The sequence below is a fragment of the Amblyomma americanum genome, chromosome 1 (assembly GCF_052857255.1).
Source record: "Amblyomma americanum isolate KBUSLIRL-KWMA chromosome 1, ASM5285725v1, whole genome shotgun sequence".
Classification (NCBI taxonomy): domain Eukaryota; kingdom Metazoa; phylum Arthropoda; class Arachnida; order Ixodida; family Ixodidae; genus Amblyomma; species Amblyomma americanum.
In genome coordinates, this window is record NC_135497.1 from 362846204 (window position 1) to 362870706 (window position 24503).

A 24503-nucleotide genomic window follows, 5' to 3' on the forward strand; every position below is an offset into this window, starting at 1 on the left:
TCATACAACCGTATGGATGCCACAAAAAAAGGCTAAAAACAAACGAACACAACCTAAAGTGGAGCAAAAAAAACTTGTCAACGCTAAGAAGGCAAAGAGGTAAAAAACTGTCCACATGTAATGCACAATTTGGACGATTACAACTTGTAAGCCGTGCCAAAAGCCTGAGGAGAAGAATGCGCACCGGCTAACATAAGAAAACTTCATGAGCAGACGGGGAGTGGCAGGCGAACATGCACAATCAGGAATCCTTAGGCATGGTCAAGGAAGCGCATTTCTTTCTCGTGCTGTGATATTGAGGGCATGCTTACGCCACTGTCCCGTGCCTTAGCAATAAAGTAGGCCTCAATGACCTCCCTTTCTGTTCTGTTTGTTGACGTTGCTAGGAGCCTTGTATCCTCTAATAAGTAGGTTTACACTTGTGGCGAGGCTGGCTGCAGTGGTCTGCGAGATTACCTCCAGACCTTCTATCTACGTTGAGAAAGTTCCCCCTGGCCCTGACATTAAAGCGTCTTCCCGTCTGGCCTATGTACACACTACCTTTTTTTGTGGCATCCCTAGGGTTGTATGGCTTTTTATCTGATTTTAGATTCCTGACTCTTCTTTTGCTTCGCCTGCTTGGGTCCTTTTAGGCTCGCCCTTTGGCCACGGTTTTGTTTGGCATGTGTGTTTTCCTTGTGTTTGTGCTGGTTATAGTGCTTTTTGATATGTTCCATTTCATAAATTTTCCCACCCCTTTTTCACATTTGGGTTTTTTCCTTCCGGTTTATACATGAGCCGGCTGCCCTTTGATGACAGTGGATTAGGTTGCAATCTTTGGCCCCTTGACTGTCACTTGGTTTTTTGGCATATATTGTGCTGGGTTTTCCTCAAAAATAAAGAGTTGTTAGTCAGAGCCCGTCCTGTCGTCAGTGTTTTTTTCTTCTCGTGTCTCCATCTGTTTCCGCGCTGGTCATTTCGAATTAAGAGCAGGTCTTGGAGGCCCCACATATAGGTCTCACGTCGGCGCCACTTGTAGGTTGGCTACCCCCAATTTCCGATGGCCACTTTTGGGGAAAGTCGACACAGCTTGAACCAAAAAAAAAAAAACACTATTTGCACATGCCTAATAAAAACACGTTATTGCTTCAAAGATCTCAGTTATACCGCACTTACTCTCATGATGAACACACCCCCTACTTGGGCTGTCAAAAGTACAATTTTTTTTTTGTCTGGCGTAGTAGATGCAAACCTTTGTTTTTGCGTGCAGTCTGCCGACAGTGCTAGCAGGTGCCCTTTTTTGAATGCCAAAACAACTAGTACGCAGTAACATAAAGCCCCATCTGTCGAATGTCAAGGCTACTATATGTCACCCTATGGGACGAATATCCAATAAGAATGCTCCGTGAGCGATATGAGAACCAACAGAAACAACGTCTGGTCACAAAGGATCTCTCTGTTTGATCTGCCATATTAAATTGTAGGAACTAGTTGGCAGTTTGACTTCATGCTGAATGTTGCGAGTTGTGCTAGACTAAGCTGTGGTTGAACTCCCTTTTGACTGAATTATGGGCCGCTGTGCAAGTTATGCGGTCATGTTTAAGATAAAGGTTGTTCACTATGCTCGAGCACAGAAACCGTGCTAAAGGGAGCTTTTCATTTTATTTAGAAGGCGAGTTGTGCCGGATGACGTATTTATCCCACCAACCTGCTTTCGCTTGCATTTTTACTCCTTCATACTTTTTCTGAATATTTTACACCGCATAATGAATGTACCCTTCAGTTTTCAGATTTTTTGTGCGAAAAGTGTGGTTATTATGCAAGTAAATATGGTTTATAAGGAGAGTCATGTGCTTTGCAAGAAAGCATCGTTTTACATTACTGGGTTTAAAAAATTTTTCTCCAAGTATTAGTCGGGGAGCTGCTCAAGAATCAACTAAGTTTATTACCGTCTTCCCCAGGCGCTTTTCTCCTCTACTCACCAAAGATCCCAAGTGGATTCGGGAACGGAGTCATGAGTCATACGTGAAGAATTACTCGATTGTATATCCGAATGATGAACCACTTGCCTCAAGAAATATGCGCAAAGATCCTTTGCATGAGGTGACATAAGCTTTGCTCTCTGATATCCTTCTCACGATTGTGATCCCTTTTGACAAGTGTGCTTTTCTGTACTTCTAGGTCCTATCCCAGGCAGGGTGCATTTTTCAAGAGCGATTGGGTTGGGAACGGCCTGGCTGGTTTGCCAAGGATGGTCCTGCTCCTGTAAGTATACCTATATTCTTTTTATTTTTTTACGTTTGGATTACTCATTCTATAGCCCATTATTTGACTTTAACCCTTCAAAGGATTATTTCTCAGCAACACACAGATTGGCCGAACCAGTAGATATATTAAACATCATCATCAGCTGCCTGACTACACCCACTGCAGGATGAAGGCCTCTCCCATACCTCTCCAATGAACCCTGTCCTGTGCCAGCTGTGGCCACCTTATCTGCACAAACTTCTTAATCTGATCCGCCCACATAACTTTCTGCCACCCCCTGCTACGCTTACGTTCTCTTGGTATCCAGTCCGTTGCCTTTAACTACCATGGCTATCTTGCCTTCGCATTACTCGCCCCGCCCAAGCCCAGTTCTTCTTCTTGATTTCCACTAGGATGTCATTAACCCATGTTCGTGCCTTGACCCACTCTGCCCTCTTCCTGTCTCTTATTGTTATTTATTATTTAAAAATACTGCTGTCTCAGTGTGAGACATTGCAGGAGTGGATACATAGAAAAAAATAAAGAAAATCGCATTAAGTGAGTGGGTACTTGTTTGACAAACTGCTCAATTGGTAGACGTCACAATGAGCCATCAAGTTTATTCCACATCTCAGCTGTGTGTGGGAAAAAGAAAATTTATGACAATCGAGGAAAGGCCTGAATGGTGTAATGTTCATAGGGTTGCTCCGGTGGGTCACACGAGCAGAATTACTGGTAAATGAAATGGGGACAGCTAAAAAAACGGAGTTGTCTACAATTTTGTGTAACATGATAAGCTGGTCACACTGTCGTCGATGCTGTAGCGAAGTTACACCTATCATTTTCCTTTCCATAGCTCGCTGCGCTTCCTCAATTTAAGTTGAACCCCTTTCGTTAGCCTCCACGTTTCTGCCCCATAAGTGAGTACCGGTAAGATACAGCTGTTATATACAGTTAAACCTCAATTTAACGAAGTGGGTAAAATCAGCAGTTTACTTCGTAATATTGAAATTTCGCAACATCAAAATTCACCTCCTAGCATGCTCAGAAACCGCCCAAAATGAGCTGCAGATGACTGACAAGAAAAGCTTTTATTTGCGATTAAAGTGCTTCTTCTGCCCTTTCTTCGCCAGCAGCAATGATGTTACGCGCATCTTTTGCGAGCTCGCGAGCCGCCCCAGCACGTCTACGCTCCAACCACCCTGTGGGTGACGGGAATGACGCACTCGCCTTGAATTTTGGTTTTGCTGTCATCATCCTCCTCTTGTAAGTGCCCCGAGCACACTGCAGATATGATGTCGCATTCCGCTGCTGTCACCACTGTGGCCTTGTGGCCGTCGACGGCGGCCTCACAATGGGCCGCGCCATCGGCATCCTGCCGCCCTTCCATTTTCCTTACTCTTCTTTCATGTAGGCGAGAACGAGGAGAGTGTCCTCCAGTCACCAACCAATGAAATGAAATCAGGCACACCCTGCTCCTCGTTTTCTGCCATAAGTGCGAGTGTGTGTCTTTTTGCACATCGTCTGAGTGAGAAGTGAGGTTGTCAGGTGTGAAATGCACGATGGGCTTCACAGCTGACGGGTGTGCCAACGGTAGTGACCTCCAAGTCTTTTTGTCAAGCTTTGGTCATCTGTAAATGTGATAAACGCGGCTTGCTGCCTTTGAACGCAAGCATCTCGTCATATTTGGCTCCGATTCGCTGATTTTGGGTGAGATAACGAGAGCTGCCGCTGGCCTGGCAGGCAAGGCTAGGCAGACGCTCGTGCTAGCCTCGCTTGTACTGCCTCAGATGGCGCTGTCGGCGGCGCGCTCACCACTATGATCGTCGTCGTATTTACGTCTGCCATGCACTCTGTACGCGAGAGCAGTGCAGCGCCCATATTACATATATGCGCTTCGATACGCACTTTGGCATGCGCTCCACTCAACCACGCGCACCCGCGATACAATTTTTCTGTGGGTTCGTTTCCAGCCAACAATGAAGTTTCATTGCAGTGAAAGTATGCCAAAATATACTTCGTTAAGCTGAGGCTAAAAATACATGGTGTTCTATGGGTGCAAAGTTATGAAAACCGGAATACTTCGTTACGTTGAGGATTTCGTTAAATCAAGGGTTTCACTACATTGAAGTTCGTTACATCGAGGTTTAACTGTACTTTTCTCTTGAGCGATATTGGTAAACAGCCATTCATGATCTGAGAGAACATGCAAAATTCTCTCCACCCCATTCTTATTCTTCTAGTTATTTCTTTGTCAGCAGATAGCAGCAGCTGGTCTCTATTATATATCTTTTTTTAGTGTGATAGGCGTTCCCCACATTTAGCCGTTGTGTGCATGTTTGTTTGTCTGTTTGTTTGTCTATCTGTCTGAACCTGCTTTGTGGCAGGCTACCTACCTGCCCACCAAGTTGTGGGCAGCCTGCCATGTGTTTGTGTATATATGTATGTGCATATATATGTATACTACCCACCGTGGCATGTGGTAGTTCAATTAATGACTAATCATGAGAGGCCAGAAGTTTTATTAGTAGAGAATGACAAATTCCCCATATATGGACATTTACCCATTATTGCTATTCAAACAACTTCTATCCGTGAGCTGTGGATCCGAGCACCGGAACCGAAGTGAAAACCGAAGTGCTAGTGCTCCTAATTCGCATTTGGCCTAACTATGCAAATCTACCATCAATTTTTTTCTTTTGACAAGCCTCTGAATTTACTTCTGAAGTCATTCAGGCATTGGCTGCTTTTAACACAGCAATGGATTTGGCTGCCAGCATGACAAGATTTGCTACAGACTCTCATCTGTCTTCTGCGAAAGAAAACTGCGTAGTTTCTGTGGAAGCTGTGCAGCCGTGTGGCTGCGCTTAGGTGGATGCCATTGAGTAATTACTCCCTTATTACAAACTTACTCCTGGGGAATTCCTCTTAACATTGGACCAAGATTTTAGCGAATATTGCATTAGTTCATTTCACTATTCCATCCATGCATCGTGCTGGTGCTGCACCACACTTCGTCTTGAAATGTATTAGTTTCCAAATAGGCATTATTTAATTCATATACTTGACTTACTGTATAAATGCATGTAAGGGCCACACTTTTTTTCCTGATTTGAGGGCCAATTTTCGACGTGCGGCCCATACACGCGATGTTCAGAATTTTTTTTTTTATGTAAAAACACACCAATTGGGGAATGAGCGGCATTTGTTCTACGTTTAATCGTCACTCACGGAGTCTTCAGACTCTAAGCTGGTGCTGTGCTCTGGTGTATGCTCATCCCACAAGAAGTCGCGCAGCATGTCCGTTGTCAATGCGTAGCCATTTCTTCCATTTCGAGAAACTTGCACGGCTTGCCTCAGAAAGTGCGCTTTTTGCAGCTTGTGTTCCTCAATGCATCCTTTTGATTGCACCATCGTCGGACGCACTTCTCGGCCACGTCGAATTTCCTGCCCGCCGCACGCTTGCCGTATTCGAGAGCAAACTCCCAGCCGTGTAGCTATTAAGGTGCTTGCCTATCATGCTAAAATTGTGGCGCTCGGCGGCAGCATGTGAAGGCACAACTATGTTAACTCCCATGCCTTTGACAACCGCGAAAAGCTGGAGCTGGTGATATCAATGCCAATATAGATAGCGGGAGCTCACGGCCAGAATGCGGGTGGACCGTCGCTCACAGCCGGAGCTGATCGCAGAGGCCATGGGGTGTACATTTCAAAGGCTATTCCCATTTGGGTTGTGGAAAGTTTGGGTGTGGCCCTTACACAGATTTTTTTTTTTTTTAATGTTTCCTTCAGGGGAAACGGGGTGCAGTCCATACACTAGTGCGGCCCTTGCATGCGTTTATACAGCAATTATGTACGCCTGACTTCAAGTGTCATTCCCTGCCAAGAAAAAAAAACTGACACGATCTAGAATGGTTAGGCCAAATGCGAATCCGGTGTGCTACCACTTCAGTTTTCACTTGTGTTTTGGTCTGGGTCTTGGTTTTCTTTACATTCAGAGATCGCCAGGAGTCCTCGCAACACCCCTGGTTCAGTGGTGCACCACTGCCCTGCGATGGCAGCTGCTGTGCCACCAGTGTGGCATCCAGGTTGCTCTTCCCGAGCGACCTCTCATGACCAATCATTAATTTAACGGCCACCTGTGGGCAGTTTGCTTACAATCCATTGGGCAGGTCGTGAAGGCATCACAGGGCCATGTGACCTAGGTGGCCCACCTAGGTTGCTTCAAGGTCAAGTGGGCTTCATAGAGAGATCACCGAAATCGCTGAATGCAGGCTTAAGTGCTTATTCATTTTGCATAGTTGGTCGTACAGCCTGCTGGCAGGATTGCCCACAACCAGGTAGGCAGATTGCCGCCTGCCAGAGGCCTCAGACAGACAACGCAGCGAAACCAGTGAATGTGGACTAAAGTGCTAATGCACTAGTAACTGGCTTCATTAAAGAGCAGGACCACCAGGACTTTTAAGAGCGTCTGCAAGGTTCCAAAAGGAGCGGGAATCCACCATATTTTATCCAAATCATTAAAATACGACTATGTTGAAGAGGACTGATTGCAGTACATTCTTGAGGGCCCTAGCAGACAATGTGCAGCTGTAGGCCTGATGGCGATGACAGGTTTTTTTTTCCACTCTAGCACACAAGCTAGTTTAGTGTACTGTATTGGTACGTTAGCATGATTAAGTACACAAATGGACAGGATACACAGAAGGTGCACAAATGAGCACTTGTCTTCTGTGCTGTCGTGCAGTGGTGTTTTTAGAGTACAGCCTTAACTGAAATTGAGTTCAGTGTATCTTTAAAGAGCCCTTACAGCCTTCATGAGTTCTTTCCCTTTAGTGACAAATAGTTAACAAGCAAAAAATCTTGGTAATAGTATATTTCTAGATTTTAAGGAATGAATAATGTTATTCTTTGAGACTATAACCAGGCATCATCCTTGCCTTTGCCATACCTTTTGTTGCGGAGCATGTGTTGCCACCAAAAGTTTACTGGATGTGGGCTCTTGGGAAAAAATTCAATGCTGTGCTGCCTCGCTACCTAGTCGCTTGGTATTGATACCAGCAGGTGGAGCATCCACGTCCCTTCATACCTGCCGGCATTTCAGGCAATTGGCTTTTGTGTCTGTACACGTGTGAAATTATGTATGTTCAATGCACCCTTTTCAGAGCTGGGCACTCAGCCCCCAAATTATCAGTATGTTGAGTCGACTCGAGATTGACCTGAGAGAGAGAGACAGATTTTATTGAATACAGGAGAGGTCTGCCTGGTTGTCAACCTTGCATGCTACTCCAGATGAGGGTGACTGAAGGGGGTGAAAAAAAAGGAAGAAAAGGTGAAAGGTAATATTAAACATACACGACACTCACGCACTCACAAACACACTAGGTCGTCAAAGGGTGTCTATCAAATCCGTGTCCCTAAGAAAAACTAGTTATGCTTTTGTCCCGCGCTCAGCCGAAGCCGCATCACTCCAGGGTCCAAGGACATGCTTCAGGCACAGGGGCTGTCCTGACAGAATCCTAAAGCACTTAACAATGCCTTGCAATCATTATTGAAAATTTGGCAGCGGCAGACCAAGTATTTAAGACCTTCGCACACGCGACATGTCGGGCACAGGGGCTGCTTGGGGCACCAATTTTATGAAGAAAGAATTTAGTGAAAGCAGCATCCAAGCAAATTCATTGCAGGCAATTGCGGTCACGCCTATGTATATTGTGTGGCATGCGAAAGTCACAAGTCGGGTCGATACGAAGGAGGGTTCTGTATTGACTCTGCGGGTCGCACCACAAAGTGTGTTATGTCTGCCAGAATTCAGCAGCCACAAGTCTGGTGTCATGACTAGAGGAAAAGGTAATGGGAAGTAGCACGGAAGTGTCGCCATGCGCCGCTTTCACTGCACCGTCAGTGTAATTGTTGCCTTGAATGTGCTCACAAAAATATGGGGCATAGCGTGCCGTATTTTGGTGAGCAGAAGGTCTCTTCAGGTCTCTTTTTTGTCATTTGCATGTTGTTTTAATTTTTTTGGTTTTGCATTGTCTGCTATAAGGTTTTTAAGTTTGGTCAAGTTTGTATTTGGAGCATTACATTAGCTGTTACACAGGACATGTAGGACACCAGTGTACCAGCGAGGCTCTAGACTTGAGGTCAGCGACTAAAGGGATAATGTTCCGTGTGTGTAAGCAGCTTCTGAAGCATACAGAGGGAACCACAAGATTTATGCCATTGCTTTGTACTGCAGGCTCTTGCCTACGACTATTATGGGAGCTATGGAAATGTGAAGCACGTGAGCTACAACTATGCAGACAAGCTAAAACTAGACTACACGTTTGACTTTCCAGGCCACCACAATATTGTAAGTGTTTGGTTTTCTTCAGCAATTGATCTGATGAGCTTTCTCTGGTCAAAGGTTGCTGTTCTTGCATATCTTTACCCGTGACTTTGACTCATATGCTAATTTTGCTTTGTTTTGCGTATTGCGTTACTAGATAAAGGATGAATGCCTGGGCTGTCGAAAAAGTGCAGCCATTTTCAACATGTCCTACTTTGGAAAGTTTTACATCACTGGACCTGATGCTCAAGCTGCTGTGGACTTCATCTTCAGCAGTAACATGCAAAAGCCAAAAGGTTGGATTATCATTTTGTTCATCTGGTGTAGAAGCATGCAAAAATGACTCTTTTAGTGCAGTGCATATGTTACAGGAATCCACAACCTGCTAATTGTGTTCGTAAAATGCTTTATTGGTTGTCTCTGTTAACAGGTATGTGTACTACAAATTTCCTGCCTCTGAAGGGATTGAAGGTGGTGCAGTTTTATTGGCTATACCCTAATGGGCCCCTGACCTTTCTTTTAGAGCACAGCTCTTAGGCACCTGTTCCTGGCTTGCGCATTGTTGTCGTCGGCATAACAGGCAGAGCTATGACAAAGCGAAGGGCACAGTGAAGGATGAAAGTAGGGTGATCGCAAAAAGCAGGGCAAGAGTGACTGTGGTGGATGTGGTAGCAGGGCCCAGCAACCCCTCCAGTTCAGTCAACACACATTAGAGGGTTTGTGAAAAATGACGCACTGCCTTGCCCAAGTAAGGCAATTCCTTGTGCTCAGATTGTGGGCCTCTTAATTGTTGCACAGGCGCATGGCTGATTATGTTTGAATCAGCGTAAAATCTACCACAAAACTGCTAGTCGCAAGTTTAGTCAGCCATGAATCGGTAGTTGAAACGCAAACCAGCACATACATGGGTGTCTATGGGGGCCGGTTGTGGAATCCATGCCTTTACCATGGTAACGGGAACACGCTACTCAGAATGTGTGGGCCATGCACCTCGTGGGCCACACATCCCTTGTGGCTTCAGTGTTCCTCCTTGAAGCAATGAGATAAGCACAGAGAGCCGCAAACATGGAAGAGGACGCTGCGACCCGCACCGCTCCACTCAATACCACTGACGAGCGTTCATTCAATGCTATAGCTTAGAGGCCTTGTGCAACAAAGTGTCAGTGCTCCGCATTGTACTCTTAAAGGTAGCTTGAGCGTCGTCCAAGTTTTCTGCCTGAATATACAGTTAAAACTCGATTTAACGAAGTTGAGGGGAGCCGTGAATTATTTCGTTAAATCGAGAACTTCGTTAAATTGAATGAGGCATTTCTTGGGCACATAATTCAGTACATTCGATTACAGTAAAACCTCGTTAAAACGTACCCGCTTAAACAGTACTTTCGTTTTAAAAGTAGTAAAGTCAAGTCCCCGACTGAGCACCCATTGAACATAATGCATTTTGCATCCGCATAAACCGTACCAGCTTATCGCGGTCGTATCGGTTAGCACGTACCATTTTCACTTTTCGTCGCACTCGCGCGTGACGAATTCACGCCGGTAGCACCGCCCCAAAGGACGGTTCGGCTAGCGGCGCAACAATCTTCCCTAAATACCGCCGACGGGACGGCAAGCCACACAGCTAGTGACAAATTGGCGCCAAAGTTGGTAATCATACAACTAGCGCAATCTTTGGGGGTCCGTATGGTCATCGTCATGACCCCCCGCGCTACTTTCGAGTGGGTAGCGCCAACACCACGACCGGCGCCGCTAGCGCGTATGAAAAGAAACAACAAAAATTCTTACTCGACAAGAAAGGCCCGAGGGGACTACAAATTTATTTTCCGCCAAAGAAGTCGGTGATCTTTGCCTGCGTGCGCTTTGTGAGCAACGGCCGCACCGATTTCTCGTAGGACTGAAGTGCGTCCAGCGCGTCTTCCGTCCCCTCGTGTGCGCCGGCAAAATGTCGCAGCAGATCGAGAGCATCCATCACCTGACCTGGTGTCGGCACGGGAGCTTCAGCACCTGCAGGGTCGTCGGCAGCGTCTTCAGCCGTCACTCCCTCCACGCTTCCTACAAGCCGCAACATATCGGCATCAGTCAAAACTTCCGTTGTGACTGCGTTTGCGTCGGCGTTCACGTAGTCTGAGAAACTTATGCCTGTGGGCACTTCATCCACTGAGCGAAGGTGTTCCCAGGCATCTTCATCCTCGTGCACGGCGCTCGCGCAGTCCGGACCAGCTTCGGCAGTTTCAGGGCCTAGTGTACCGAAACGGCACACACCACGTCCGCGTTCACGATAGCAAGGCTAGACTGATGGAGGCCTAACAAGCTGAGCTTGACAAAGACGTGCGTTCAGAGGCACGGGCAAATCCGCACAAGAGCGAACACAGAGCACAACACACAAACACACACAAAAAAAAACACGCGAACTGCAACAGCGCCATCTATGAAATGTGGCACGAAACTTTTTTACTGCTGGCGCCATCTCGTGAGCTCGACTCAAAATTAAAACTCGTTTTGCGCCGCGCAGTTTGAAAAAAGCGACGGGATGAAGATGCTCCGCGCTGTTACCGCTGACTCGCAATCAATAAATTTTGGGGTGCTGTCTACAAAATAGACCAAAAATTAACACTTTTTCACCTTTATTTCTCGAAAAAAGGTTCGTTAAATCAGGACAGATCACGGAATCGGTTTCGTTATTTCGGGTTAGTCAAAGCATTGAACCCTATGGGCGTCTGAGGGGGAATTAGGATACCTTCGTTAAATCGAGATTTTCGTTAAATCGGGTTTCGTTAAATCGAGTTTTGACTATCTCATTGGGGAGTACCATAATGGTCGGTCAGGTTTTTCTGTATGAAAATTTGATTACTATTTGGCAGTTCTGAGGCGTTATCCAAGGAATACATAACTGTAAAAGTTTTTTTAAAGGCTCACTGATAACTGAGTTTTGGTCATCACAGTTAGGCTTTTTTTTTTCATGCTTTTTGCATCTGTAATCGCTGTGATAGTTCTCTCACACGTAGCCATTGCAGCTAGCATTCTTTGTCCCCTCCTGTCCAGGGGAGGGATGAAGCTATGCTTGAAGTCTTGTCATGTGATAAGCTGTGCTAGGTGTGCATCTGTGCTTGTTGGCTGGTCGCGAAAGTGGGTTGATTTTACTTTGGGCTATGCTAAAACATGGTTTAAGTACAGCCGGAAAGCACAGCACCACATTTCTATTCAGTGCAGAGACAATGTACCAACAGGCATGGAAGAAGAACACCATGCACAGGCCTCGCAGAAATACAAATGGTCTTGGTAGCAAAGCAGAAACACCACTGTCTTGAGTTAAGGAGTCAAATGCTGAGCAGAAGAGGGGGGGGCGGTGTGGTGCACTGGCAACCAGACTCCAGAGGAAGCATGCCGTTTATCATTGAGGATGATTATGAAAATGCTTACGTCTCTTTATATATAGCGGCTGCACCCATTTAAAAAAGATGGAGACAGGGAGATTGACTATGTTACAAGGGGGCATGAATGGTCACTTGTATGACACATGGCTTTAATATTTTTCAGAGATGATCGTAACTACCTCATCTACTTACTCACCTTATCTAGTTGAAATTTTGAGACATAACTGAAATGGGCAGTGTCCTTTAAAGGCACTTGGTCGCGTCAATAGCATTTTCCTGCAATTATCTCCGAAACATGTTGCATGTGAATTTTGTTCTGTGAAGCATCACTATACTCGGGGACATTTTATGGCAGTGCAGTAAAGGCTAGACAGGAAAGGAGAGAAACCAGCCTTTTTCCCATGCCGTGGCGGGGGATTTCGTTGTTTGGTCTAGGGGCAGGGAGGGGTGAAAGTGGGAGAGGTAGAAAGACTGTGCGGGGCCGCTAGGGCTGAGGAGCCCTATCCCCATGGCGCAGTGACAAAGGCCTCTCTCCTGCCCTTCTCTGCCTCGCCTCTGCTGCATTGCCAAAAAATGTCCCCGAGTGTACCTACATTATGCTATGCATCGTACTATGTGGTAATTAGTTCATAAAGCAGTGTGAAGAAAGAGGAGTATATTTGTCTTAAGGAGCAATTGCCATGCAACAAATGCAGCTGTAAAACAGTCAACAAATTTTTCGTTATCATATTTTTTGGTTACAGTTTGCAGAATAGCTTTCCAAAAGTGTAGAGTAATGGTGCAGGGGTGGTGTAGTATTTTGTGTGCTGGTGCATGCCGCTGAGGAGAAACTTGCATAACAGGTGGGAGGGAATGCACTTTGCTTCACTCCATACAAGTGTCCTGTTTGGTCTCTGTACGCCTTTCGCTCTGACATACTCAATATTTTATTTTTCTTGGTTGTAAAAGTTATGCAACATTCACTCGTGTGCCTTATTTCTTAGCATCACTGCATTATCTGTTATAAGAGTAAAAATTTTTTCAAGTGAATGTTTCTAGCTAGATGTTTTTATTGTTGAAGCTTATCTGTGAAGTATTGGTTTCAAGTAAAGGAAGATCACTTCGCGTTGAAGCAAAGCATAAGCTTCCTCTGGCCTTTATTTCCCAAAAGTTCACAAAAATTCTCTTGTTGACAGATCTCTCTGCTGCTTAATGGATTTAGGGATTGTTTCTTTTAGTCATTTACTGCCTTTAGCAGTGACATTCTTATTATTTTACAGACTTTAACTAGTTGTTGAAGTAGCACTTGAGTGGACAGGACGAACAGTGTGCAGTGTTGAAGATTGGAATTTAAAGGTCTATAGTCGGGTACGAGTCAAGAACGAAGTGGCAAATACCCCTCAAAGGAAGCCCTCCAGCCGTTAGCATCAGTTGATCGTCATGACATCATGGTTAATCCTATTTCTCAGAGGCACCTGCTATTCACCGGTGATTGCACGCTAGGGGATCGACCCCGACGCCATATGAACCGGTCAACATCATTGCCTGGAGGGTCTTCTTTGAGGGGCATTCGCCGCTGCGTTCTTGAGTTGTATCCAATTACAATAAAATTTTTCACAGTGGTCTGAAAATGAGTAAAATTGGTCAGTGGCCTGTACTTGGTACATTTTATTTGATGTTACAGTCAGAAGTGGCACCACTGAGATTTAAACGGCTATAAGGATCACTAGAGGATATGTACCATGTATGGCTGATTTGGCCAGATACATAAAAAAAAATTCATGGGAAAAATAGCCGACAAACTTCCTGTTAGCTTATCTGTTTTTTTTTTTTTTTTTGCTACTGCTGCTGCTGCTTGTATGCAAATGTATGCTATGCAAATGTATGTATGCTTGTATGCAGATCAGGTCTCATTGAAAGAAAGTGCATACATGTCCTAGAGTTGATGGAGTTCAAAGATTTAGACTTCAAATAGCAAGTGTATGTTTAACTCCTCTCCTCTTCTACCTTTCTTTCTTTCAGACTTGTTGCACGTGAGTAGGCTACCTCAAAAGTTCGCATTCTGATTATGTCACATTTTGCATGAAATGCATGGTGTCAAGCAGTTTTCAAGCAGCTAATGTTGTGAATTGTACTTGAGCAATAATATGAGCTGGGCATGCACTCAATGGCCTTTCACTGTACGGATCTCGCAGTTGTTAGCAAAAATGCTCGAGCACTTGGCCTTTAATGTTGGTGGCACACTCTAGTGAAAGACGCTGGCATTATTGGTGGGTCTGAGGTCTAGTCCCGACTGGCCATCTGTGCATGCCTGTTTTATAGGTTGTTGTAGCTTGTGTTAGCTGTGCACTAGCCACATACTTGAATACCGATGCTAACATCTTTAAGGTCTGTATACTGAAAAATTTATGCGCATAAAATTATCCTCATGTCGCCTGTAATTACGGAAATTGCTTTGCACACTCACTATAGCTGTTTAGCATTACTATTGGATCATTGACTGTGATGGCACGCAGTAGATTAAGTTGGTTTATTTGGGCGATCTTTGACAGATTCCACCACATACACCTGCATGCTGAATTCCAGAGGCATGGTAGAAGCTGACCTTACAGTGAGTGTCATTTCCCCTGGAGCAGGCTCCCCTTGTGACCCCAAATTTGATGGTAAGTGATATGGCCGCTGTGAATGTGAGCATTCTGTAGGCTCATATATAGTGAGGATGGGCTGAGCACAAACGCCTCAAACTGTATAAAATTTTGGGCTGCCTAAAGGTGGCACAAAGAATGCAGTTGTTTAATGGTGCCATTTCATTTAAATTCTCTAAGTTGAACGGCATTGTGTGTATTCTTTCAGGAGCTTGATTGCCATGTGGCAGGTGTTGTTATTCATTGGTGAACTGCTGATGAGTGATTTGTCTTTACCGATGCAGCAGTTGTGAAGGTACTTCAGCTTGTAAGCCTCTGCCAGTGACCGGTTCTGTTATGTGTTGGACTCTAGCTGGTTTCAAAATTCTATCAGTTTAATGAAATCCCAGTGAAGCTTCTGCCCTTCAAGCTTGGTTAGTTTGATGTAGAGTTATATTAGATGTGTCATGCAAGATATATGACGTCATTGAACGATGTGCAGGTTAGCTATGTTCAACATGGGAGTTTGTAAGCTTGACAGTGTCTAGCATTGCCTGATACCTGGAGTTTCTTTCTCATTGTCATCTTCTACATCATGAGTTTTGGTCTGGCTGGCAAGGTCAGTGCGTGTGCTCTCTTCAAGCTCCGAATGGTCAGTATGGCTGGTCAATCACCATTTAGTGTAGGTTTCCATCAGACGTTCAACCTCATTAATAGGGGTGATAAAAGCATTTACGGCACAAGGTTGATTGATGAACCTGACAACTGCAGCTCAAGGGGTGTCACAGTTCTGTCCAGATTGGTTTATGGTGGAATACCAACAATCTGATGTCTGATAATTCTAGCTACTGGTTAGTTACTAGCCTGCTAGTTGATTTATGGTGAGGCACTAGGAATCTGACAGTAACATGCCTGTTGGTCCTTTTGACAGCAGTGCCTTGTTTCTTGTACGTGTGGTGGTCCTCCTCATTGGACTCACTTTATTTATGATGTGGGGGGGGGTCTTAAAATGGAAATATACTAGTCATAGTACTGAGTTTCTGAACTCTATGAATGGAAGGTGATGTAGGATGGTGCACTTATCGAATTGCAGGTAAAAGGTGTAACCCACAGAAAAGGCATGCTATTCCTTGCCTACTCCTTGTGATTGCCCACTCCTTGAAATTTTTTTGTGTCCGGGTAGCTTGCAGGAAGCATTAGTCATGTCAGAGTCATACAATGTTAACAGCGTGCCATGGTGGGTTAATGGCTATGACATTCATCTTCTGAGCCTGAGGTTGTTTGATGGAGTCCTGGTTGCATTGGTTGCATTTCAGTGCATCCTCAGGTGGTCGGAATTAATCTGAAGCTCTCCATAATGGTGTGTCCCAGAACCCTCGCAGATTGTTGGGTTGATAAACCCCTCAATCCATACCACGCATATGCTTTGATAGACAGCCAAAGTTAGGTAAAATCAAAGTTACTCAATGATCATTGAGTGTGGACCGTGTCAAGCAAGGCCATTAATGATTGGGTCAAGCGGTGATGCAAATTTGCAAAGCTTGAGTGAAACTGGTGTTCGCTGATAAGTGTAGGCTGCTGTCAACTGAACTGGGCTTGAGATGTTCGGTCAATATGCTGCTGGGCACCTCATTGTCATGCGGACTACGCTCTGTTAAGTATGTTAAGTAATTGTAAAAAAAAAAAAGCATTGTGCATTCCAGAAAAGTAAAGGAAACTGCCAGATGCCTTTGTTATGAGTGCCACTAGGTTACAGTTGTTCCCTTTCAATATGGTAGCATTGCAATTGCTGCACTACCTCGGGTAATTATCTCTCCACCGCTGACATTTTTTTAAGCACATAATTGATTTTAGCATGAGCAGCTACAGTGAACGACTAATAAATTTACGCAGGGTCATTGTTGCAGAAGAATATCTGATATTAAAGGGGAAAATTTTGGCTGTCATTGGTTCGGCAACCTGATTTAGAATACCTGTCTATATATACTGTGGTGGCTTGAATTTGCTTGTTTTCACTAGTGCTTATCCAGCTTGGAGACTGCACCTATTAGGATGACTGAAAGTTTGCTAGACTGGGGTCTTGCCTGTTGCAAACAGCGGAGCTTTTTTTAAAAGTATGGTTGACGCGCATCAGTTCAGGACTGGTTAATGTATCCGTTCTTACAGCTTCACAATCTTGAAGAGTCCTAACATGTGTTCATCTCTTTCTACAGCGGAAGAAGCATGTTATTTTGAACCTACTATGCCAGACATAACACAATTTGGACTAGAAAGTATTGCTGGCGAGTAGTTCACAACTGCTGGCAGTTGTGCTAAAAGCGCTAGTACTGACGCGTTCTGTTCATATTGTGTACCTTGCACCAATGGGTATGATCCGTTGGAACTAAGCATCTGCAAGCATACTGCCTGTTGTGTTTGCGGATAGTTTGACAGAAGTGTCTATGCCTGGACATAGGTGTCCACAAAACTGCTCCCAGCTGTGGAAGACATCACCGCCATGGTTCCGGGGCATATGTTGCCTTTGCAAGATGACTGTGCCTGCTTCCGAGTATGAGTGCATGCTATCATTACAAGATATTTTAACTAAACAAAGGGTTGATTTGCTACTATTTCAAACATATCTTTTGTGCTAGAAAAGCTGTGAAGGCGACAAGAGGAGTGCCATTAGATGTGGGCGTTAATACATATCATATTAAGGAAGGATAAAAAAAGCTCTTTCGCATAGTGGTTGGTTGAAGCGGGTGGTCGTCCATCTTGTTTTCATTAGGTGTGGTATTTAGGAAAGCCCGCTTGGGAATTTTGCATAACGTCCAAGCCTAGCAGAGTCCAAATGTGACCGGTCCGCTTGATAAAGGACGGAGAAAAAAGTGAAGAGGATGCCTTCGTACTGTTTTCCTCACACTTTAAACTCGATGTTCAGACCATGTGCCCATATTGTGCTTTTGCCACGGTCAGATTTGCTAAAGGCGGCGATATTCAATTGCTGCCGAATATCTGTTTCTCAAATTGAGTATGAAATGCATAACAAACATATGTATCGATTTGTATTTGAAATTTTGAATATTCAGACACTTTTGCATTTTAGCTTATAATTTCCACTACTTTTGTTTGTAGATAGGGTCACCGCCGCAGTGGCTCAGTGTTATGATGCTCGGCTGCTGACACGAAAGACACGAGTTTGATCCCGGCTGTGGCAATCGCATTTTGATGGAGGTGAAATGCTAGACGCCTGTGTGCTATGCCATGTCGGTGTGCGTTAAAGGACTCCATGTGGTCAAAACTATCCGGAGCCCTCCACTACGGCATCCCTCATAGCCTGAATTACTTTATGATGTTAGACCCCATAAAGAAACTAATCAGCTTTGTTTATAGATTTCATTTTTGCAGTGTTTGCCTTCTGATTGAATAGTTGGTCATGAAATAGGAAACTACATTTTTATTGTAGCAGCCCCATGAAAACAAAGGTAACGAGAAGGAGGCAATGCTTCCTTTGTGCAGTTAAATATTTTGTTTGCTGACCATATTTTTCTTTTAATCTTATCTCCTCGCTACTTATAGCTCCCATGTTTCTCAAATGTTTATGAACACGTGAAAGCGTATGCATTGTAATATTTTGGACTGACGAGTTTTTTTTTTTTTCATTTTAAGGTGATGGTTTTTATGTAGCAGTTGCTGGTGCAAGTGCTAACCATTGCCTTGCTCACATTCGCACCGTTGTACAAGATCAGAAGTTTAAAGTTTCCATTGCTGATGAGTCTGAAACGATGGGGATGCTCAGTATACAAGGCCCTAAAAGGTGGGTATGCAGATTTTGCCCGTTTTTCCGCTCTGTGCTTGTGACTGACAGTTCACTGGTGGATGCCCTGTTGCTGTGCAGTTGCGTTGTCAGCAGTCTTCTCAGTCTTGTCTATTAAAACAAACAGTTGAGGTCACCCCAAGTCCTCCAGAGTGACATGGAAGGTTTTCTGGATTTATGTGTCATGCTCATGCACATCTGCCAGATATTGTTTGTGCGTCTTAGTAAGCATAGAGGGGTTTCACTTTTTTTTTTTTCCATCACGCAATCTAGGTTGGGATTTTTATGCGGCCAGAAATGCCATGACTATGCTCTAGCGGGAAGGACTGAAAGTGCCCATAGAAGCTGTACTTGCATGTGATCATACTTGGGACACGTAATTCACATTCCACTTAATGTTCTCCCTTATTTTATTTGTTGCACTTTGCAAAATCATAGCCTGTTTCATAATACTGCTCAGAATGGAAACTTTTCCAAAAGCTTAGCATTGGCCTCAATTTTATATGCGCTTTGACATAGCTAAAATAATTCTAGCATTTTCCATATCTGCAGCAAAGCTGTATTAAGCCATTGTAGGCCATCTTTAATTTGGTGATTCCAATTCAACTAAGGTGGATGATTGGGCTAGATAGTGTTCCTTCTTCCTTCATTTTCTTGTGTTGTTCACGCTGTGATTTGCAAGTTGGTTCCTGTTCGTGGTGCTTGCCTAATTTTTACTGCATATCTTGAATTAGCGTTTTCTGTTAGCATCTTACTGTTCCCTTGGTTGTTTGCTTCCATTTTTTGTACTGTCTTTTAATAATGCACTTAATTTTGTCATCTTCCAGCCCTTCTAAGATGCTGTATTTTGAAATTAATTAATTGCGAGACAGAGAACAGCCTGTGTAAGTCTTAGTGGAAAGTGAGCATGCACTAGCTTTTTCATCACCTGAGCTCTGTTTCAGTGCCATTTACAGAAGCCGTCCAATTTACTCTGAGCTGCTTTTTGCCTTTATTATGCATTATGCAAGGTGTGTCATGTAATTTAAGCCATACTTAAACGGGTACCATAAGAACAAAGAAGATAATTATTTAATGAAGTTACATTTCCATGACATTGTTAACGTTAGGAAGACAGCAGGTCTTGAAATGAAAAATTTTTTATTAGAGATGTAATGAAATTAGGTGTCTGTATGTATTTCTTCCTCTTGTTTTCAAAAATATAATTAGCTTTAGTGTATCTCATTTAGTTCTCATATTATGGTAAAATAACTGAAACCTAATTAGCTAATTTTTTATCGGTCCATAAGACATTTAAGACATTTTGATTGAGACATTTTCCATCAATCTTTTTTGGTTCCAATTGAAATAGAGCTGTAGCCGGAGACCTGCCATGCAGAGCTATTCTATTTATATATTTATGGAGATATATCATCGTAGTAACAGTTTCAATTATGTCGAGGCACCATAATTACCAAATATAATTACATGACATCATTTTTAAGAAAATTTTACATATTCAACTCAGCCATCAAAAAATAACATAGCTCCATAGTTCAATTCTTTCTGAATTCAATTGCATAATATTAATCGAAATTGCACTATAAAAACAACAAAAACTTCTGTAAGGCTAGTCATGTTGGCAAAAAACGTGAAGCTGAGAAAATGGCATTTGAAATGCATGTGCCAGCTATTCTGAGGTAGTTTTAGAGGCCTCAGAAAATGGCGAAATGCGAACGCTGTAAGAGGATTTCTCAATAGTGATTAATGCCAGTATGTAGGGAAGGGATCCAGGTTTTGAATAAGACTAAGATGGTAGCCATCGGGGGCACTGTTGTGGGAAGTGAAGGGCACGAAATGCTGCCGCATTTTGTGCCAAACTCTCCATTTCGGTGCTTTGGAGGCGTCAAATATATTGAATTATTAGTAGTTAGAGGTTGAATGAGACCTTGAAACTTCAAAGCTAGGTACTCTAAGTATATTGAATCTGATTATGCCATTGTTTAAAAACCTAAATTTTTTCATTTTTTACCATTTCAAGACCCGCGTCTACCAAGGGTGCAGGCATTGTTTTTGCATGACAGTATTTATTGGCCTTTTGTTGGCACATACCAGTCTGCATCCCTGCATGCCATCTGGTTACATCAGGGCACATTGCTCTCTTGTGCCATAGATTAGCTGGCAGGCAGTGTTCAGCTGACAGCCACATGTATTTTACTGTGTTTTATGCGAGAGCATAGAAGCCCTGTTGGAGCGAAAACTCGGCGACTGCCGTTGTCGTTACACCTGCCGCTCTTGCCACCTGCCACCTTACTCTCCCCTGCCTTCTCTACTTGTAGGGGAGAGGAGGGAGACGCAGGACTAAGAATGGCTCAGCAAAAATTAATAACAGAAGCCATAAACACAAATAGAATAAGAATAGAATGAGATAGAATAGAATCAAGACTTTAATATGATTGTAATCGGAATATAATTACAATTAGAATGGATTGGCAAGTGAAAGAAAAATGCTCTTGCATTTCACACGCATCAATCCAATTGATTGCCCCTCAGTTTTATTGGTGCTTGAGTATACAAAGTACAACTGACAGCAGGAGCAGAGAGCAGGATATGGTTGGGATGTTCAGCCACATTTAAAGTACTGTACTTGTGTATGGTACTATGAGAAGAAAAAAGAAAACATGCTTTGTGTCCTTGCTTTATCAGCAACAGACAGGGGTGATGAGTCATATTAGTCTGGTTTAATGCACGGGCTCCTGATGCCAAACAGAAAAAAAATAATAGAAAGCTGGGCTAGTTAATGCAGACACTATCAATTTCTAGCAAAATATTTTGTATATGAAAACTTCATTCATCCCCATTTTTTAAATGAAGGTAAAAAAAAATCACGGTATAAGTAGTACTTCCCCCTCCAAGAGAGACTGATAAGTGCCCCAGCTTTCACTTGAGCTTAGAGTATTGACAACACAATTTTTGTTTGGGGCATCCCTTTAACGAACACAAGAAACAAGTGTATTCTGTACAAATTAAACCGTCTGAATTGAGTTCACAGCCAGAGTATGAACATGTCACTATGTCTGATTAGGTAACAAATTGAAATTGTTTACCTCCCTTCTAAAATATGGGAAGAGTAGACCTGCTAAAAGATGCAGATTGCATTTGAAACCATCAGGTTCAGGTGTCTTAATTGCATGGAATTTGATTCAAGTTTTTTCTGTGTTCAAGAAGGAAACGTGTTATTTAATATAAAAAGCTAATGTGACCACGTGCTTGCATAAATTGCACTGCAAACGAGCTCCGCTTCTGGTCTTGCCCGCAGCCCGGCAGAAGCGAGATTTGGCCAATTTTGGTGCAGCAATTTTGCGGCCTAGTGATTTGAGTATCCACCTCTTATGCGGATGTGTGGGGTTTGATCCCCAGCGATGCTGAGTACCGACCACTTTTTTCCAATGGGTTAGAACTTCTCCTGGAGGAGGAGGAGGAAAGGCGGGGAGGTTAACCGGAAGAATAATCGGTTTGCTACCCTGCACGGGGGGAAAGGGGTGAGGGGATAAGAAATGAAAGAGAAAGGAGAATCGCTATGAAAAGTCAGCGTTCGTAAAAGTCACAGCCTATCGTGCAGGCCAGAAGTTCTCAAGAAGCGGAGCAGTGCCTTGGAGGCCTTCACCGCCGACGATCGCCGCGGCCAGTGGCCGAGAATATTCATTTCTGTCAGTGGGTGTGGATCTAGACGCTTTATAATGCACGGCAGAGAGACTGCCTTTCGGTGCTATAGGCAGGGCAGTCACAAAGAATGTGGGATATAGACTCGTCATACAACTTCCCCTGGCCTGGTGCTTGGCTTCTATGGGGTGAATTGCTTGGAGAAATAGGACTTTCACCCACTTGATGCGGATCAAAAGCATGTTAGCCATAGTATTCCTTAGCCAAGCTGCATTTGCACCGTTAAAATAAAATCATTGCCATCTTTTGCCCTACACTTGCAGTTAATTATTCCATTACATTTAGTGATAGCAATAAGTCATCACTGGAGAAGCCAAGCTTTCACAAACTGTCGCCCCTGATTTTAATTTGCTGCTTCGAGTTAATTCTCTTGCCCTAGTTTAAAAGCTGCAGCCTTTGCCTAGGTCACCGCCCTGTCACTGTTGCAGGGCTACTGTGTTCAGAAAAGATTCAGAGTTGGTTCGATTGGTGGCCATTTCAAATGGTATCATTGTACCATTGAAATGAGCAGTTTGTTGGTATTTAAAAATTTTACAGACGCAGCTGCATTATGGAAGGTTTCCAATGTTGGTGCGTCGTGGTTTGCAACAGAAAACCCAGTACCTTGTTACGTGCACATGACCAAATGTAGATGCCCCCAGTCAAGTGAGGGCTATGTGATGTCAGACAAGTAGATGCCACGGAAAACGTTTAGTGTAACATTCATTCAGTCAGAGAGCAGGTCGAAAAAAAGAGAGAAAAAAAAACCAGCTGCCATAGGCTTTCTGTGAGTTCACCCTACTCCTTGCTATAAACTGAAAGTGCACTCACCACATGAAGAAAAAGAGTGCATTTCGAGAAGCAGAGGCATGGGGGCAAACAGCATGAACGGAAGGCAGAAACAGGGGGATACAATCATGATAACAGTGATTCCATGGGTCCAAAAGAGCACCATGCTTCCTGCTTCTTTCGACATTGTGTTTGCGATGCATCTGTGCGGTCATGGCGCGCTTGGTTAAAGAACGCCGGGTTTTCTAAGCCAGCAATATGTCTCAATCATGAGCTCAGTACACCAGCCTTTCGAGGCTTGGGACACAGAAAAATGCTAGTTCACCGCAGCTTGGCGCCACTTGGCGAAGCTTGCTTGATGGGCTCTAGATAGACAGCCATCTCTGTGGTTTGGCAAGGGTTATTTTTTACTTTCAGTTTAGCATAGCAAAGTGACTGCACAAAGGGTAATGTGCTTTTAAATGTTGATTTTTTTTTTGCTTTGTAATTGAAATTGAGGTTCTTGAATAAATATTTTTAATAATTTTATTCTCAACTAATTAGCTAATCTGACCAATATAAAAAGGTACTTCTACATGCCCCGAATTAATCTGGATCATGCATAGGAAGTTTTGTCTGCACGAGGGCACCAGCTTTGCTCTCAGCAGGGTTCAGGTCAGGCTGCATTCTCACTTGCCCCTTTCAGGTGTGCTAAGTGGGCAGCTTGTAAACCATCTACTGGGGCAGAAAGGCATGTTCGTAGTTTTTCGGCACTTTGTGGCTTGTCTTTTCATTGCTATGTTATAGGGACTTTTCCACAATGTTCTTCACATGATATCCACAAAAAGTGCAAGATGTCACAGAATATCTTTTTTCTTTCTCTTTCAGCCGTGAACTCTTGCAATCACTAACTGATTCAGACCTTTCGGACACTTCATTCCTCTTTTCAACTAACAAAGTCATCACTTTTGCTGGACATAAGGCAAGGGCACTGCCCGTGTTGCATGATGTTTTTGTGTTTTGTGCATGACAACAGACTTAAATGCAGTAGTGGGAATGCTATGCCATATGTTCCCAGCAGTCCCATTGCATTGAGTCTGCCAATGGTTGTAAAAAGAAGGGGGCTCTTTTGATTAAACTTTGCCAGAGTTGCACCTGAATGCAATTCTAGCCACCAATAACAACTAATGAGAATGCCATCTGTTGAGGACTAGTCTGACGTGAAGGGCATGTCTCATAGAATTTTTTTGTTGTGCCTTTTGGCACATGATGTGTGTCTGGAAAGCAGTGGGAATAAGATTGCCATGCCCTCTTGAACCTGCAGCAAAAAATGTGGTGCGGGCACTTTGGTTGCTGTTCTTAAAATCTTCCCTGGTTGTGTTTGGGGGCCCTCATTTCTGAAATGATATGTGGTACCCTTTTGAAATACTTTGTTGTGAAAAAAATGCAAGCTACCTTTGTGTAACGGTATGTGGGAAATTCTGTGCAAATATGTCTAATTATATTTTTTGTAAGTGAGCCACATTTTATGGGTTGTGATTGCTTGAGATGGATGCCAAATGTATGGGAAGATTCTGAGATGAACAGACAACCTGCTGAGTACCGTACAGCCTCACTGCCTCGCCCTATGAGGACTACTGTAAGCTGAATAAAGAATTAAATTGGTGCTCTCCAGTGAGAAATTTTTATAGAAAAACTATGGATTATATGCCAATTTTTTAATGAAA

The 24503-nt window shown here is 43.7% G+C and overlaps 1 protein-coding gene across 2 annotated transcripts in view; it reads left to right on the forward strand.

Moving 5' to 3' along the window:
* Window positions 1-24503, forward strand: part of LOC144115618 (sarcosine dehydrogenase, mitochondrial-like) — a 104608-nt gene that overhangs the window by 29752 nt on the left and 50353 nt on the right. For both annotated transcript variants that reach the window (XM_077650038.1, XM_077650039.1), the window contains exons 10-16: window positions 1941-2082; window positions 2161-2244; window positions 8465-8578; window positions 8712-8850; window positions 14460-14570; window positions 18180-18327; window positions 23665-23758. In XM_077650038.1, coding sequence (XP_077506164.1) covers window positions 1941-2082; window positions 2161-2244; window positions 8465-8578; window positions 8712-8850; window positions 14460-14570; window positions 18180-18327; window positions 23665-23758 — 832 coding nt within the window. The remainder of the gene's footprint in view (window positions 1-1940; window positions 2083-2160; window positions 2245-8464; window positions 8579-8711; window positions 8851-14459; window positions 14571-18179; window positions 18328-23664; window positions 23759-24503) is intronic.